This window comes from Papio anubis, chromosome 10 (assembly GCF_008728515.1).
Source record: "Papio anubis isolate 15944 chromosome 10, Panubis1.0, whole genome shotgun sequence".
NCBI classification, from domain to species: domain Eukaryota; kingdom Metazoa; phylum Chordata; class Mammalia; order Primates; family Cercopithecidae; genus Papio; species Papio anubis.
The window spans coordinates 80,577,179-80,591,182 of record NC_044985.1 but is presented as its reverse complement, the minus strand read 5'-3'; the positions used below and the strand labels follow the sequence as shown (position 1 = coordinate 80,591,182).

General features: G+C 38.3%; 1 protein-coding gene across 5 annotated transcripts in view; it reads left to right on the top strand.

Moving 5' to 3' along the window:
* ANKRD44 (ankyrin repeat domain 44) overlaps positions 1-8,872 on the top strand; it is a 345,963-nt gene extending 337,091 nt beyond the window's left edge. Inside the window, exons 28-31 of one of the 5 annotated variants that reach the window (XR_004176610.1) lie at positions 2,510-2,732; positions 6,660-6,910; positions 7,393-7,438; positions 8,230-8,850. Coding sequence is in view for 2 of the 5 variants with exons in the window: in XM_031651434.1 (XP_031507294.1) it covers positions 2,510-2,732; positions 6,660-6,663 (227 nt within the window). In the remaining 3 variants the exon portion in view is untranslated. Of the gene's footprint in view, positions 1-2,509; positions 2,733-6,659 lie in introns of all 5 variants that reach the window. The other 4 variants (XR_004176609.1, XR_004176608.1, XM_031651434.1 and 1 more) reach the window with 4 other exon arrangements.
* Positions 8,873-14,004: the final 5,132 nt, after the last annotated feature.

Here is a 14,004-nt window from a genome sequence, read left to right as displayed (position 1 = left end):
ATGTTTTACAGTTGAAGAAACCTTTAAGCTAACTTCAATTCCTCGTATTGCTCCTAAAAGGATGTATTCTTAAATTCTTAATATTTTGATGGTTCTTATTGGAGCACCTCCAAATTTTCTTCATTACTCCTTAGCTGTGGAGCTTAGAGCTGGTTCTGAACACTATTAACGTAGCATTAAATAGAATGATTGATTTACCTCCCAATCCTTATTTATGATTCCAGCGTCTTAAAATAAATATTTGTTGCAAAAACAACCAACATAAATTCAGAACTAAAATTGCCCACGATTCTGTCATTTGATTAAATCTACCATTAGCCATGTAGATGGTATATCACTAGCAATGTAGATGCCACTAGCAATGGAGATGCCACTAGCAATGTAGCTGGTATATCACTTTCTGTTGTAATTATGTAACTTCGTCTGTGTGATGGAGATAAAATGTTCTGTGCCAACGTTCCTCATCCCCTACCTCCTTCCTGCCACATACCAACGGACAGTTTGTCTGTCAAATTCTGGATTTTTTTTTTCTCGAGTGGAAGAATAAAAAGTGGTATAAAAACAGGAATGAAAATGAAGAAGAAAAATGCAAGAGTCTAGTAAAAGTAGCCAAATCTATGAACAAAGGGAGAACTCAGAGAAAGGGTCTTGCCACCAGGGTGGAAAAGAGTTTGGGAAGATTAGCAAATGAGAACCTCTTGGTAATCAAAGTCTCTACTTATGGCAAATTGAATTGAGACTCCTTTAATACTCTTTGAGAAGCAAAATAAATATTGAAGTATATTTTAAATTAGCATTTGGAAACTAAACTGGGCTTCCCACAAAGAGACTAAGCCATGTGGGCCCTAGGTTTTATTTAGGTTACATGTATCTGTTGCCTCCCTTTCTGCTCTACACATATTTCTCCAGTACCTAACACAGTGCCTGAATGATTTAATAAATGAATATATGAGTGGCACATGTGTGTAAATATGTTGTCTCCAGCTCCTTCTGAGAAAATTCCCAGGTTTCAGAATCAGTATTAGCCCACATTTCCAGGTGATGTCACTTTGCTGAATGTTTAAGCACTAATGGTCCTTGAAGCCAGGCCAGCAGATGAGAGGAGTAACTACAGGTTGAATATAGATGGAGAGGGGGCCTGGGTGAAAGCTCAAGATAGAAAGACAATAATAAAAGTGATGAAATTGTGGCAGTAGTTAAGATGATAGCTATTAATGTGACAGCCGAGAGAAAGACAAGGCAAAGGCTTAAAAGTAGAATGAGCTGTGAGATCAGTGACCAGGAGAGTCCAAAGGATGATATCCATGTACAAGTCCCAAATAAGTGAGATATGTTCAGAGAACTGAGAAGAGGAAATTCTTCACAATGTGTCTTCTATTGGGGCACATTTAGCTGTTTAAGAACACTGGGTCAGGCTGTGCATCATCCTCCTTTCTGATCCTCCTCCTCCCACTAGGCAGGGCAGTCCAGACTGTTCAAGGCAAATATTAATAGTGGGCAAAACTGGCACAAATCATGTCAGTATCCTGGAACCATACTGGTAGTCACTGCATTATACACTGTTACACACTTGTGATTAAATAAATAAAGATGATGATGATGATGCTGTGAAAGTTATTGGTGAAGTAAGACATAAACTCCTTGGTACACTCTCCCTGCCAATGGCCCTTTGTGGAACCATTCCTGGAGCCAATTTCAGTAACATCCTTGAGGAAATCTAATGTTTTCAGTCAACCAATTCCATTTCCACATTTGGTCTCTTCTGATAATTCACAGTTAATTTTCCTCTTGGAATAAATATTTTAAGTTGCTATGGACTTGAAATAGGAGTGTATTAGGCCGTTCTTGCATTGCTATAGAGAAATATCCGAGGCTGGGTAATTTATAAAGAAAAGAGGTTTATTTGGCTCATGGTTCTGCCGGTTTTACAGAAAGCGTGGTGCTGGCATCTGCTCAGCTTCTAGGGAAGCCTCAGGAAGCTTACAGTTATGGTGGAAGGCAAAAGCAGAGCAGGCATGTCACATGGCCAGAGCAAGAGCAAGTAAGAGAGAAAGAGAGAGAGCGAGCACCAAACCATGAGGGATCCACCCCAACGACCCAGACACCTCCCACCCCACCTCCAGCATTGGGGATTACAATTCAACATGAGATTTGGGCAAGGACAAATATCCCAATTATATCGAGAAGATAGCATAAACCTGTGAGAGCTGTTTTTCAGATTCTTAATGTCAGCACTTCTATCTGTTGAGTTTCTTTCCTAATGTAGGATCAGCTTTTGTTGCCATTGTATGAAATTGAGTCCTATGTTGTTTATTGCATACGTTTATTTGTATAGTTTTTTAAAGAACTGGTTTGTACCGGTTTGCATTGGTATCATATTTCTGCAAATATTTTCCTTACTTGAGCATTCCCCATCCCCCATTTTGAGAAAATTAACACAATTGCACTTTCTTTTTTACAGAAAAATGCAACAATTAACATAATTGCACACTTTTCTTTTTTTAAACAGCAACTCAGGCTGTTAACCCTTCAAGATCCAAGAACATAGGTCGGCTGCAAAACAGGCACCCTGAGGGACCAATTATGAATCAGAATGTGCTTTATTCTAGCCACAGAATGCAAAGGGTTACACTGCAGGAGCTGCGGTTAGGGAGGGGAAAGGGAGTGACTGGATTGTCCTGCCTGTCTGTGATTGAGAAGCACACACCCTTTATTTTCCAACTGGGAACAAGGTACTGGAAATTCCTCTTTCCCTTAGAAAACAGAAGGCAAGGGTGTTGGCTATGGAAATTAGAACTGGGTAATATTTCTAGAGCACTTTGAAATTCTTCAAGGTAAGTGTTATAGGAACACAAATGATTCTTTCATTGTTAAATTGTGTTCCTATCATTGATAACTCTCCCCAAGTAAAGCCTTTTTAATTAAAAATCTCTGGATGGCTATAACAAGTAACTATGTAATTAAGTAGCAAGAGAACTTTGCCCTGCAGTGAAGGAGGAGTCAAAGAGAGGCAAAAATCAGCCCCTGATTAAACTACCTTTGTTTCCCACTTCCCATTACATATTATATTATAGTACACTGCCTGCTGGACAAAAGCAAAAGGAGATAAGATCGGCATAAGGGTAGGAAAATCATTCAAAATGTAAGCCTCTAAGATCACATTGAAAGGAAGAGGAGAAACCAGGTGTGGTGTGGAGACAAGAAGAGGTGCCTGATGGATTTGAAGTCCACTAATGTGGGAAGGAAAATAAATCCTGGAGTTATAACTCCTGAATTATAAGACAGGAAGGAATTCAGAAAGTGGAAACTCAAGAATGAATGTGGAAAGGAATTTGATCATATTTTGAAATGGCTTCTGAGCCACAGAAAATTAAAGTACCACACTTTTCAGACCACTACTACGGAAAATGACGTTCTCTCTCTTATTTCATTTTCTGGTTTATTTCATCTGTAAAGAATGAGCCCTGGGAACCATATTAGCTAATTTATATTAATTTATACTATTAAGTTGTTCTTAAATGGGTAACTATTATAATTAGTCACATTTCAGGGGATATGATTGGTACCCCATTTTATTTGCTACAACTACTCACTTCCAAAGATCGATTCTATTTAAACTTTTCCATGTTCCTCTAAGGTAAGCCTGTGTAATAAACAGTTTGAACTCTCACCAGTTTTCTTATCAAACTCATTAAAGGCCCAGGTTCCTGGAATTTATTGCCTCTGGTCTTATCCCCTCCCCCAGCCCCCACACGCTTTCTATATTAGCTTTTCTCAAAAGGTAGTCTGCAGACCTTCCCTTGTGTCCCAGAGACTCTTTGAAAGGGCCCGCAAGTCAGAACCTATTTTCATAATAATTCTAAGAGGAATTGCCTTTTTTCACTGATGGTGCCAAAACAAGTTTTATAGTGGGTAAAACTGCTGGTACCTTGGCACAAATGTCAGTGTACTGGAACTGTACTGGCTATCATTGTATTCTACACTGTCACACACTTGCAGGGAAAAAAAAAGGTGCAGTAAAAATGATCGATTTTATTAAACCTCAGTCCTTGAAGAAATGAAAGCACACATCTGTGCTGCATACTGAAGTACAATGGTTCCAGCACCATGTGATTGCTGGAGCTGCTAGCTGAATTGGCTGCTTTTTCATGGAACACCTTTTCACTTGAAACACAACTGATAAGATGAAGGATGGTTACTCAGACTAGGTATCTGGCAGGTATTTTCCTGAAAATAAATGAAGTGAGCCTGTCACTTCAAGAACAACAGCTGACGGTATTTTTAAATGAATTAATGAATTTTCTTTAAAAAGTCTCAGTTTTAATTTCTAATATCATAAATATTGATAAATATAACCTACATAAACAAAAGCTCTTTGGGATTCTCAATTATTTTTTAAGAGCGTCAAAGAATCCTGGGAACAAAAAGTTTGAGAAGAGCTGCTCTGTATAAATGCTTCCCAGAGTGTGTTCTTTGAAAGTTTGGCCCGTGGGGGGCTCTCATTCGCTGCTATCCAAACATATTGGATAATTTAAACTAGCCACATGTGGTTATGTATTTGTTTATTTTTAATTTTTAATTTTGATGGGTACATAGTAGGTGTAGATGCTTATGGGGTACATGAGATATCTTCATACAGGCATGCAATTGATTGTGTAATAATCACATCAGGGTAAATAAAGTATCCATTGCCTCGAGCATTTATCATCTCTTTGTTTTACAGACATCCCAATTATACTCTTTTAGTTATTTTAAAATGTACTATAAATTATTGTTGACTGTAGTCACTGGGGTTATTTAAATTTACATTAAAATTTAATAATCAGTTGTGCAGCTGCACTAGCTACCATTCAAATGTTCAATACCCAAATGTGGCTAGCAGCTGGTACAACATTTTCACCATTGCAGAAAGGATGCTGCAGTCAGGGAGGACTGCATACACCTCCTTCTCTGGTTTATTCACTGTGTTCATTGGAAGCAAAATTCTGAAAGGAGGAAATACTGTTTTCATTTGGTTTAAACATTTCTCAAGTTTATTTGAACATAGACTTTATTTTTCGTGTAACACCTCTTTCTATTTTATGAAACATACTTTCAAAAATGCTATTCTGCTTTTTCCCAATATTGTTAACTATTCCATTGAATATGAAGTTTCATTATAAGCAAGTTTCATACCTCTTTTGAAAGTAAATGGATATAAATAATAAATTATAGAAACCTATCATCTAAATCTAAATTTCATTCCTTTGCTAGTTCACACTGAGGATTTCCCTCTATCAGTGTATATTCCAATTCACATTACTTTTCTGATTATTTCTGAATTTTTAGTCTATGTAATGGTTGCCATCAAAGTTATGTATTTGGGTTTTCTACACACAATCTCAAAGGCTGTACCCCTGATTGGGAATCCCTGTGACTTCTGAGTATCCCCACCAGTCAATAAGATTTTGTAAGCTTTAGAGATTTTAAATAATAAACTTTTAACTTTAGAATAGTTTTAGACAAAGAAAAATTGTAAGAGTCACAGAGAACTCCCATATACCCCATACCCAGTTTCCCCTATTGTCAACAATATTACTATAATTTGTCTTCAAGCTTTACTTCTACAAAAACGAAGGCTTATTTATTATTTTCCAAATGAAAATCATAATACTGGATATGTTTGTTCAAACCACATGCACTCCAACACCCCACCACGAAAGTCATTATTCCAGGCTTCCCTTAAGTATAGTAAGCTGAGGCGCCAAATAGTTCCTAGTCTTATCAAGCAAGGCCAACAACCCCCATCACACACACCTTTCCCAGGTAGGTGAGCAGCTGGGCTGGTGACATTGGCACCAGGGCTGTGAGCAGGCGGTGCTGGCTAGAAGTTATTGGGCCACAGGAAAACATGGCCCCCAGCCAGGGTCAGGGAGCCAAGGTGGTAACAATGTGAAGTGAGACTCCAAAGTGAAAAGCCAGCAATGGAGAACAGGTAAGACAGACGCAGAAAGCTGAAAAAACTCCTAGAAGGAAAGGAAATGCACGGAGAAGTGGATAGCATGGGTTGCTTGCAGATGAGTTCATGAGTTGGGCAGGAGCTGTTAAGGACACTGAACTGGTATGGATGAATTATGCATTCTCTATAAGAAAATAGTTTATTAAAGTAGTATGCATATTGATTAATTTTCATGCTGTTTTAAATTTTTTCTCTCCTAAGAAAAATTAATGTATATTCATATTTATGTTTGTGAAGGTATATACAAAGACAATCTGGAAGTATATACATCAGGCTATAGTTAGTGATTACTTCTGGGGGTGGGAACTAGGGGGTTGGGATTAGAGTGGGGTGATATGATATGAAGGGGGTACTTTGTTTTACATTATACTTACTTCTAGAGTGTTTCAATTATTTACAGACTATATTAACATATCACTCAGACATAAAGAAAACAAGCAGTAAAAGTAATACATGTTTGTTTATAAAAGTCCGAAATATTGAGAAGTATATCAAAATAATTAAATTATTTGTATGCTCACCACCCTGTGATAATCACTTCTTTTAGTGAGCTTCTTTCTCATCCCTACCTCCCTTTCCTTAATATGTAGATATATAGACGCTGTAGACTGTAATATTGCTCACAAATACTTGGTGCCTTTCCCTGTCCTGTTGAACACAGATGAGGCCATGTGACTTCCTTTGGACAATGAATCATGAGGAGGATTGATGAGTGTCACTTCTGGGCCAAAGCTTTAAGAACCCGCTCGTGGGTCTCCATGCTCTCCGTTCTTCATTTCTGCAATCACGGAAGCTTGTCTTGAGATGGAGCGTCTGTCATCTTTATGTATTCCAGAGTATCTATGAAGATTACAGCAGCCCTGATGACTCAAGATGGACAGGCAGTATAGAGGAGAAATAAGCTTTGTTGTTGTAAGCAGCAGAGATTATCAGGTTTTTAATGTAGCATAATTACCTTACCCTGACAGAAAATATACACAGATATTTGTGAGTATTTGTAGGTAAATGCAACTGTATGTATATATGTATGTGTATAGAGATACAAATATATAAAATTCATCATTGGTATGAAGGTAGGTTCATACTCTATCATTCTTTTTTGATTTAATATTTCACTACAAAAATTTTCCTATCTTACCAATTTTTGAAAATATGATTTTAATGGCTGTAAGTTATTTTCATGGACTTGCCATAATGTATTCATATCCTTTGGGTCGACATTTAGATTGTTTCCAAGTTTGACCTGTGTACATTGTCAGTAAACATCTTTGTGGACAAATATTTGTCTACAGCTCTGACTCAGGATAAATTTCATACTTAGGATAAGTACCAAGAAATGAGATGACTGTTAATTCTAGAGCTGACTCTTTTCTCACCCTCTTGGCTTCTTATAGCTTCCGTGATTGCCTCATCTCCATGGCGCTCCTTTATGTCAACAAGGTAAAACAGTTCAGCTGCCAACCGACAGGCACAGAGGCAGTTTAATAGATGGGATAAAAATCCTATCCAAAGACAAAGTTGAGATTTTCTTCACTTAGGAATTCTCATTAAAAAACTAAGAGTAAAACAAAACAATTCTTACAAAATGGAACTTTCTGCTGCATATAACTTCTAGCCAAAGAGTATCCTTTAGGGATCCCAGTCCTGAGGCCTTTTACTTACCTCCTCCCCAGCTGGGTTAGATATGATAGTTGCCTGGTCCCTCTCAGAGCCAGATTTCTGGCATTGTCTGCAGCCCACTCTCACATATGCACTCATCCCACCCCATTGCTCCTCAGGAGCTCTGCACTAACCTGAAAGTAGCACTTTCTCACTCTTTAACTGTTGGTTTCCTGTTCTGTCTCTCCACTAAGTTAGACTGTGATTTCCTTGAAGGCAGAGATTGTATTTCACTTCCACAACCATAATGATTAGCATGGTACCCGGAACTTATCTGACTTAGATAAGTGAATACATAGATGCAAGCATGAACTAATGCATGGACTCATACATACGTGAATGCATGAATCAATGAATAGTCAAAGGGAGACATGAGGAGTATATTTTTCCATCTCCAGCATCTAAAAGGGACTATCTTCCCACTTTCAGGATAGTTAATTTTTACATATAAATGAGCAGTTTATTTGTAAGGTATGGGTGCTTATAATATTGGTGTTCATAACTTGGAGAATTTATGTGCCTTTGATGAACATCCTGAAAACCAAACAAGTATTTCTTTTTTCTTCCCTTAGGATTAAGTGGCACTTATGAAATGAAACGAGAAAATAAAGGAAAATAAAAGAATGAGGCAAGATCTTTATCACCGTGTCTTTCTGAAGTGAGAGACACATTCCTTTATTTAACTAGTCAATGCTTTGATACAAAGTGTGAGGAGCATGTAGGGAAACAGGCTCTCTTAGTCATCGTTGGTGGGAGTGTAAACTGGTGCCAACATTTTGGAGGTAATTTTGGGAATATTTATCAAAATTCTAAATGCATACACCATCTGGCCAAGCAATTCAACCCCTGGGGGTTTATCTCCCAGAACGCTTGCATAATGGATAAATGTGAATATATAAGGATGTTAGTTGCAGCACTATCTCTAATAATCAAAAATTGAAAACAATCCAAATGGCCATCAAAAGGGGATCGGATAAATAATGTTACATTAATATAGTGGGATCTATCCAATTTAAATTATTTAGTGATAAAAGCCAAATTGCACATAACATGAACCCACATTCTAGAAAGAAGATGTAAACGCATCAGGATGTAAGACAAGAAGGATGTATTGCAAATGTAATGGTGGTTACCTGTGAGGAGTAGGGATTGGGGTAGGAGTGGAAGAGACTTTTTTTTATTTTAAGATCAAGTCTCATTCTGTCACCCAGGCTGGAGTGCAATGGCACAATCTTGGCACACTGCAACCTCCGCCTCCCAGGATCAAGCGATTCTCCTACCTCAGCGCCCTAACAACTGGGATTACAGGTGCCCGCCACCACGCCCGGCTAATGTTTGTATTTTTAGTAGAGATGGGGTTTCGCCATGTTGGCCAGGCTGGTCTCGAATTCCTGACTTTAAGTGATCCGCCCACCTCGGCCTCCCAAAATGCTGGAGTTACAGGCATGAGCCAACGCACGTGGCTGGAAGAGACCTTTTTGATCTTATGTATTTACTTCTGTATTTAAAAAAATTATCTAAAACAAATATGCATTACCTTTTAAATAAATATTTTAAAAATAAAAATAATAATTAATTGCTAATTTGTCAAGCCCTGGGCTGAGAGTTGACCTAATCTTGGGCATTAGAAATCTTTAGTGATCATAAGTATTTCCGTTGAGGTCATTTAAATGATGGGAAGAACAAAACTGAGCAAAATACCAAAAATTTCAAAATTTCAGCTATCTGATCCACATTCAAGTCCTGTTTTAGAAATATCATAGCCCTATGTTGAACTATTCTTTACTATAGAACAGGAACTTTTGAATGAGATCATTTAAAATTTTCCAAGACTCCAATTCTAGACATTTTTTTTGTTTTGTTTTTTGGTGTTTTTTTTTTTCAGCTTTCTGCCTCACCTATGTGTCAAGTCAGATTTGGTGTTGGTTGGATTTATTTTGATTTATCCTCAGCCTTCCAAGAGCAAGTACCTCAGTAACAGTTTCTGAACAGCCTGGTATCTGTTATGTTTTGTTTGCACATGGAAGTTGTCACGTGTTCTCTGTGACAACATGATTTCTCAATATTCAAGGACTGAATCCTTTTCCTGACCACATTTTCTAATTTGTTTGGGATCTTCTAGAGGTTACCCATATCAAGCTCTTTTCAACTTACATAGGAATTAGTTGCTATTTTGAGCCAGCACCACACCAAGCTCTAGATAACCTCAAGCTCCCTATTATTCATATCTACTTCTAAATAATTAAAGCCATGGACAACAATATTTGGCCACATCAGCCAGTGCTTTGGGCAGGTTGAAGAATGGAGAAAGTTCACTGAACTGCTGCTATGCACTTTATTGCCATAGCTCTGGGCAAAACCTTCAAGTGGTTGCATTTTGTATGCAGGATTGCTGGCCAAACTTTTGAAGTATGCTACACAATGTCACAGGCCATTTCAGCTGGCGTCTAGACACTCCTAGTGTAAACACAACCACCAGCACCCACTATGCATTTTCTCTCATTGACATGACTGGGTGCTTCTGTTTGATAATAGCTTGGGGCAGGGAAGAGGGGTGATGAGAATGATGGAGATGATAACATGACACCGAGGCCACTGGGTGGGTTGTGAGCCCCTAGAACTACAGGAATTTTTTTTCATGAGCAGAACTTGCTTTGGGGCCCAGATGTCAAAGAATGGCACAGAGTTGGAGAGGGCCATTTTTCCCACCTCCATATGGAATCCAGTGTTGTTCTGGCACATGTGATGGGGGCTTTGGAGACATTGGGAGACAGTATTCTCAGCACATTTTTGGTCAAGTGTTTTGCAGTGGACTTCCTCAGTGGAGGCAGTGATAAAAATTTCTTTCAGCTACTTGCCAGGACTTCATGTTGACAGATGAGAACTGTAGCAGACAAGGAAAAATACTAGGGATGCTCCAAGAGGGGCAGGACAGAGATTTCTGTAGGACTCTGTCGTATTCTCTCACATAGTATGCACTCAGTACCTATTAATTAAGTGGGTGGATGATTCTAGTAGTGATTAAAGCTGATAGATTTGTTTGTGAATATGAGTAAAGCATATGTTCAGGGACTCCCAGAAATAACCAGGACCATTTTGAAGAAAAATAGTTCCTGTTTAAAGAAAATAAAATTTGAATCCCATTATAATTTATACAATGTGTGACCTAAATTTGTTTCTACAGGTAAAGTGTGTGACTACATTTGTTTCTACAGGTAAAGATGGGTGACAATTGGATTAGAAATATTTTCTAAACCACAATTGGTAAAATAACTCGTATGACATTGATGATCTACTTGGCTTTTTTTTTTTGGCAGGAGTATAAACATCATTTATAAAATTAAGTCTTATTCACTGTGGTCTTGACTAGATTTTTCCATAGGATCTATAACTCCATAACAAAATTATCCTGTTTCTAAAAATGTAGTGATATAGTTTGGCTCTGTGTCCACACCCAAATCTCACGTTGAGTTGTAATCCCCAGTGTTACGGGAGGGACCTGGTGGGCAGTGATTGGATCATGGGGGTGGATTTTCCCCATGCTGGTCTCATGATAATGAGTTCTCACGAGATCCGATGGTTTAAAAGTGTGTGGCACTTCCCCCTTTGCTCCCTCTCTCTCCTGCCACCATGTGAAGAAGATACTTGCTTCTCCTTTACCTTCCGACATGATTGTAAGTTTCCTGAGGCCTGCTAGTCATGCTTCCTGTTAAGCCTGCAGAACGGTGAGTCAATTAAACCTCTTTGCTTCATAAATTACCCAGTCTCAGGTAGTTCTTTATAGCAGTGTGAGAACAGACTAATACATGCAGTAAATATGCTTAAGGAACAAAAGTTCTATGGATATGATATAATTGACTGAAGGTTTTTGTCCTCTAGCTGGATTAGTTGAAACTGAAGCCAAATGTGTGACTACTTAAGGCTGTGAATGCTTAAAGACTTTGAATAGCCATTAGAGTCTGTTCAACTATAACTAATAAGCTTCCTTCTAGTTATCAGACTTGGTTTATCACAGAAGTTCCTGTTTGTATTTTAAAATTCATTTCTAGATAAGGTCTTGGCTAAGCAGGAGAAGGAAGGAAAGGAACATAGATTCTGTTTGGATTTTAAGGTCAGGCAGTCAATTTGGCAGCTGGGCTTATATAACCTTTAACTTCTCCTAATTAGAAATTTTCAAAGTACCTGGCTCTCCCCAGGATGCCAATTTGCTAGAGAATCTGCTTGCAGCCTCCATATAAGTCAATTTGAAGCTTTAACCAACAAAAATAACAAAAGCTTCAGCTCCATGAAACAAGTTTTTCTCCATTGTCTGACTCATTGTGAGGCTAGGGTTAACCTGACAATTTTAAACTCATTCATCTTAATTTACACCCTATTCAATTACCCCCATGTCCTACAAATAGGTCAAACTTTCATAAACCTTCAGAGAGAAGCCAGTCATAGAGAAGTGTTTTCCTCTCACTGGTGTTTGAAAGTAATTCTTTTAACATAATTTCCAGATAAAGGTTTTAAAAATACGGCCGGGCAGGGTGGCTCAGGCCTGTAATCCTAGGGCTTTGGGAGGCCAAGGCAAGAGGATTGTTCAAGGCCAGGAATTTGACACCAGCCTGGGCTGGTCTCTACAAAAAATTAAACAATTAGCCAGCATGGTGGCACACGCCTGTAGTCCTAGCTACTTGGCAGGCTGAGGCAGGAAGATCACTTAAGTCCAGGAGTTTGAGCTTACAGTGAGCTATGCTCACTCCAGCCCGGGTAACAATGAGACCTTGTCTCTAAATAAATATATATATATATATAGAGTCTCTAAATATACATATATGTATATAAATTTATTGATTGACCTCTCATGTCTTTATATATTATGTAATATACATTGTTTCTACAGGTAATATAGGGAGATATAAGAGATCTCTTGGGGAGATATAAGAGATCAATCAATATGTGTAAGATGCACATTGGTTCACTCCAGAAAGGCAGGAGGTATCATAGGTAGATAAGAGACAATGGGTTGCATATATATCTATATACATATACACACATACACAAAGTTTGTTATTTTACTATGTGATAATGACAATTAAATTGTTAAAATTAACAATCCGTTGAATATCGGTTGTGATAAAGAAATCAAGTATCTTTTTAAGAAGAAAGTGAAAAGCAAAGGGAAATTTCAGCTTGTATTAAAAAACTTAAGAGTTGAGTTTATTTCAATATAGAATTTTGGGATAATGTGCTAGAGTGTGAATGAACCCATGATTCTATAACTTTCTGTGCTTGTCTTCATCTTTTGTAACTTTATCCCCTTCCATAGTTCCAATTACTATTTATAGCCTTTCTAAAGCTGAGTTCAGTAGCTTTCCTTCCAAACTTCTTTCTTTACTTAAAAAAAAACAAAAAAGAAAGAAAGAAAGAAATTGACCAGGCAAGGTGGCTCACGACTGTAATCCCAACACTTTGGGAGGCCGAGGCTGGTGAATCATCTGAGGTCAGGAGTTCGAGACCAGCCTGTCCAACATGGTGAAACCCTGTCTACTAAAAATACAAAAATTAGCTGGGCGTGGTGGCGCGTGTCTGTATTCCCAGATACTTGGGAGGCTGAGGCAGGAGAATCGCTTGAACCCAGGAGGCAGAGGTTGCAGTCAGCCAAGATCACACCATTGCACTCCAGCCTGGGTGACAGAGAAAACTCTGTCTCAAACAAACAAACAGCTTTAATGAGATACAATTCACATAACATTACTATTCACATACCATACTATTCAACTTTGTTTTAAAGTTTACAATTCAGTGGTTTTTAGTATATTCGCAGGATTGGCAACTATCACCACAATCTAATTTTACAACATTTTCACCACCCCTGTGAACCCAGAAAGTGTCTGAGACAGGTCTCAATCAATTTAGAAAGTTTATTTTGCCAAGTTTAAGGACGTGCCCATGATAAAGCCTATGGCGGTCCTGATGATGAAACTACCGTTGGAAAATTATGACTGAGACAGTGAAAGACACCTAACCTAACCGGGGAGACTGATTTGAGTAATAATAAAACTCCGATCCCCTGCACAGCTGGCTCTGCATAAATTACCCTTTCTCTATTGCAATTCCCCTGTCTTGATAAATCGGCTCTGGCCAGGCAGCGGGCAAGGTGAACACATTGGGCAGTTACAATGACATGTGCCCAAGGGGGTCAGGGCACAGCTTGGTTTTATACATCTTAGGGAGATATAAGAGATCAATCAATATGTGTAAGATGTACATTGGTTCACTCCGGAAAGGCAGGAGGGATCATAGGTAGATAAGAGACAATGGGTTGCATTCTTTTAAGTCTCTGATTAGCCTTTCGCTGAATA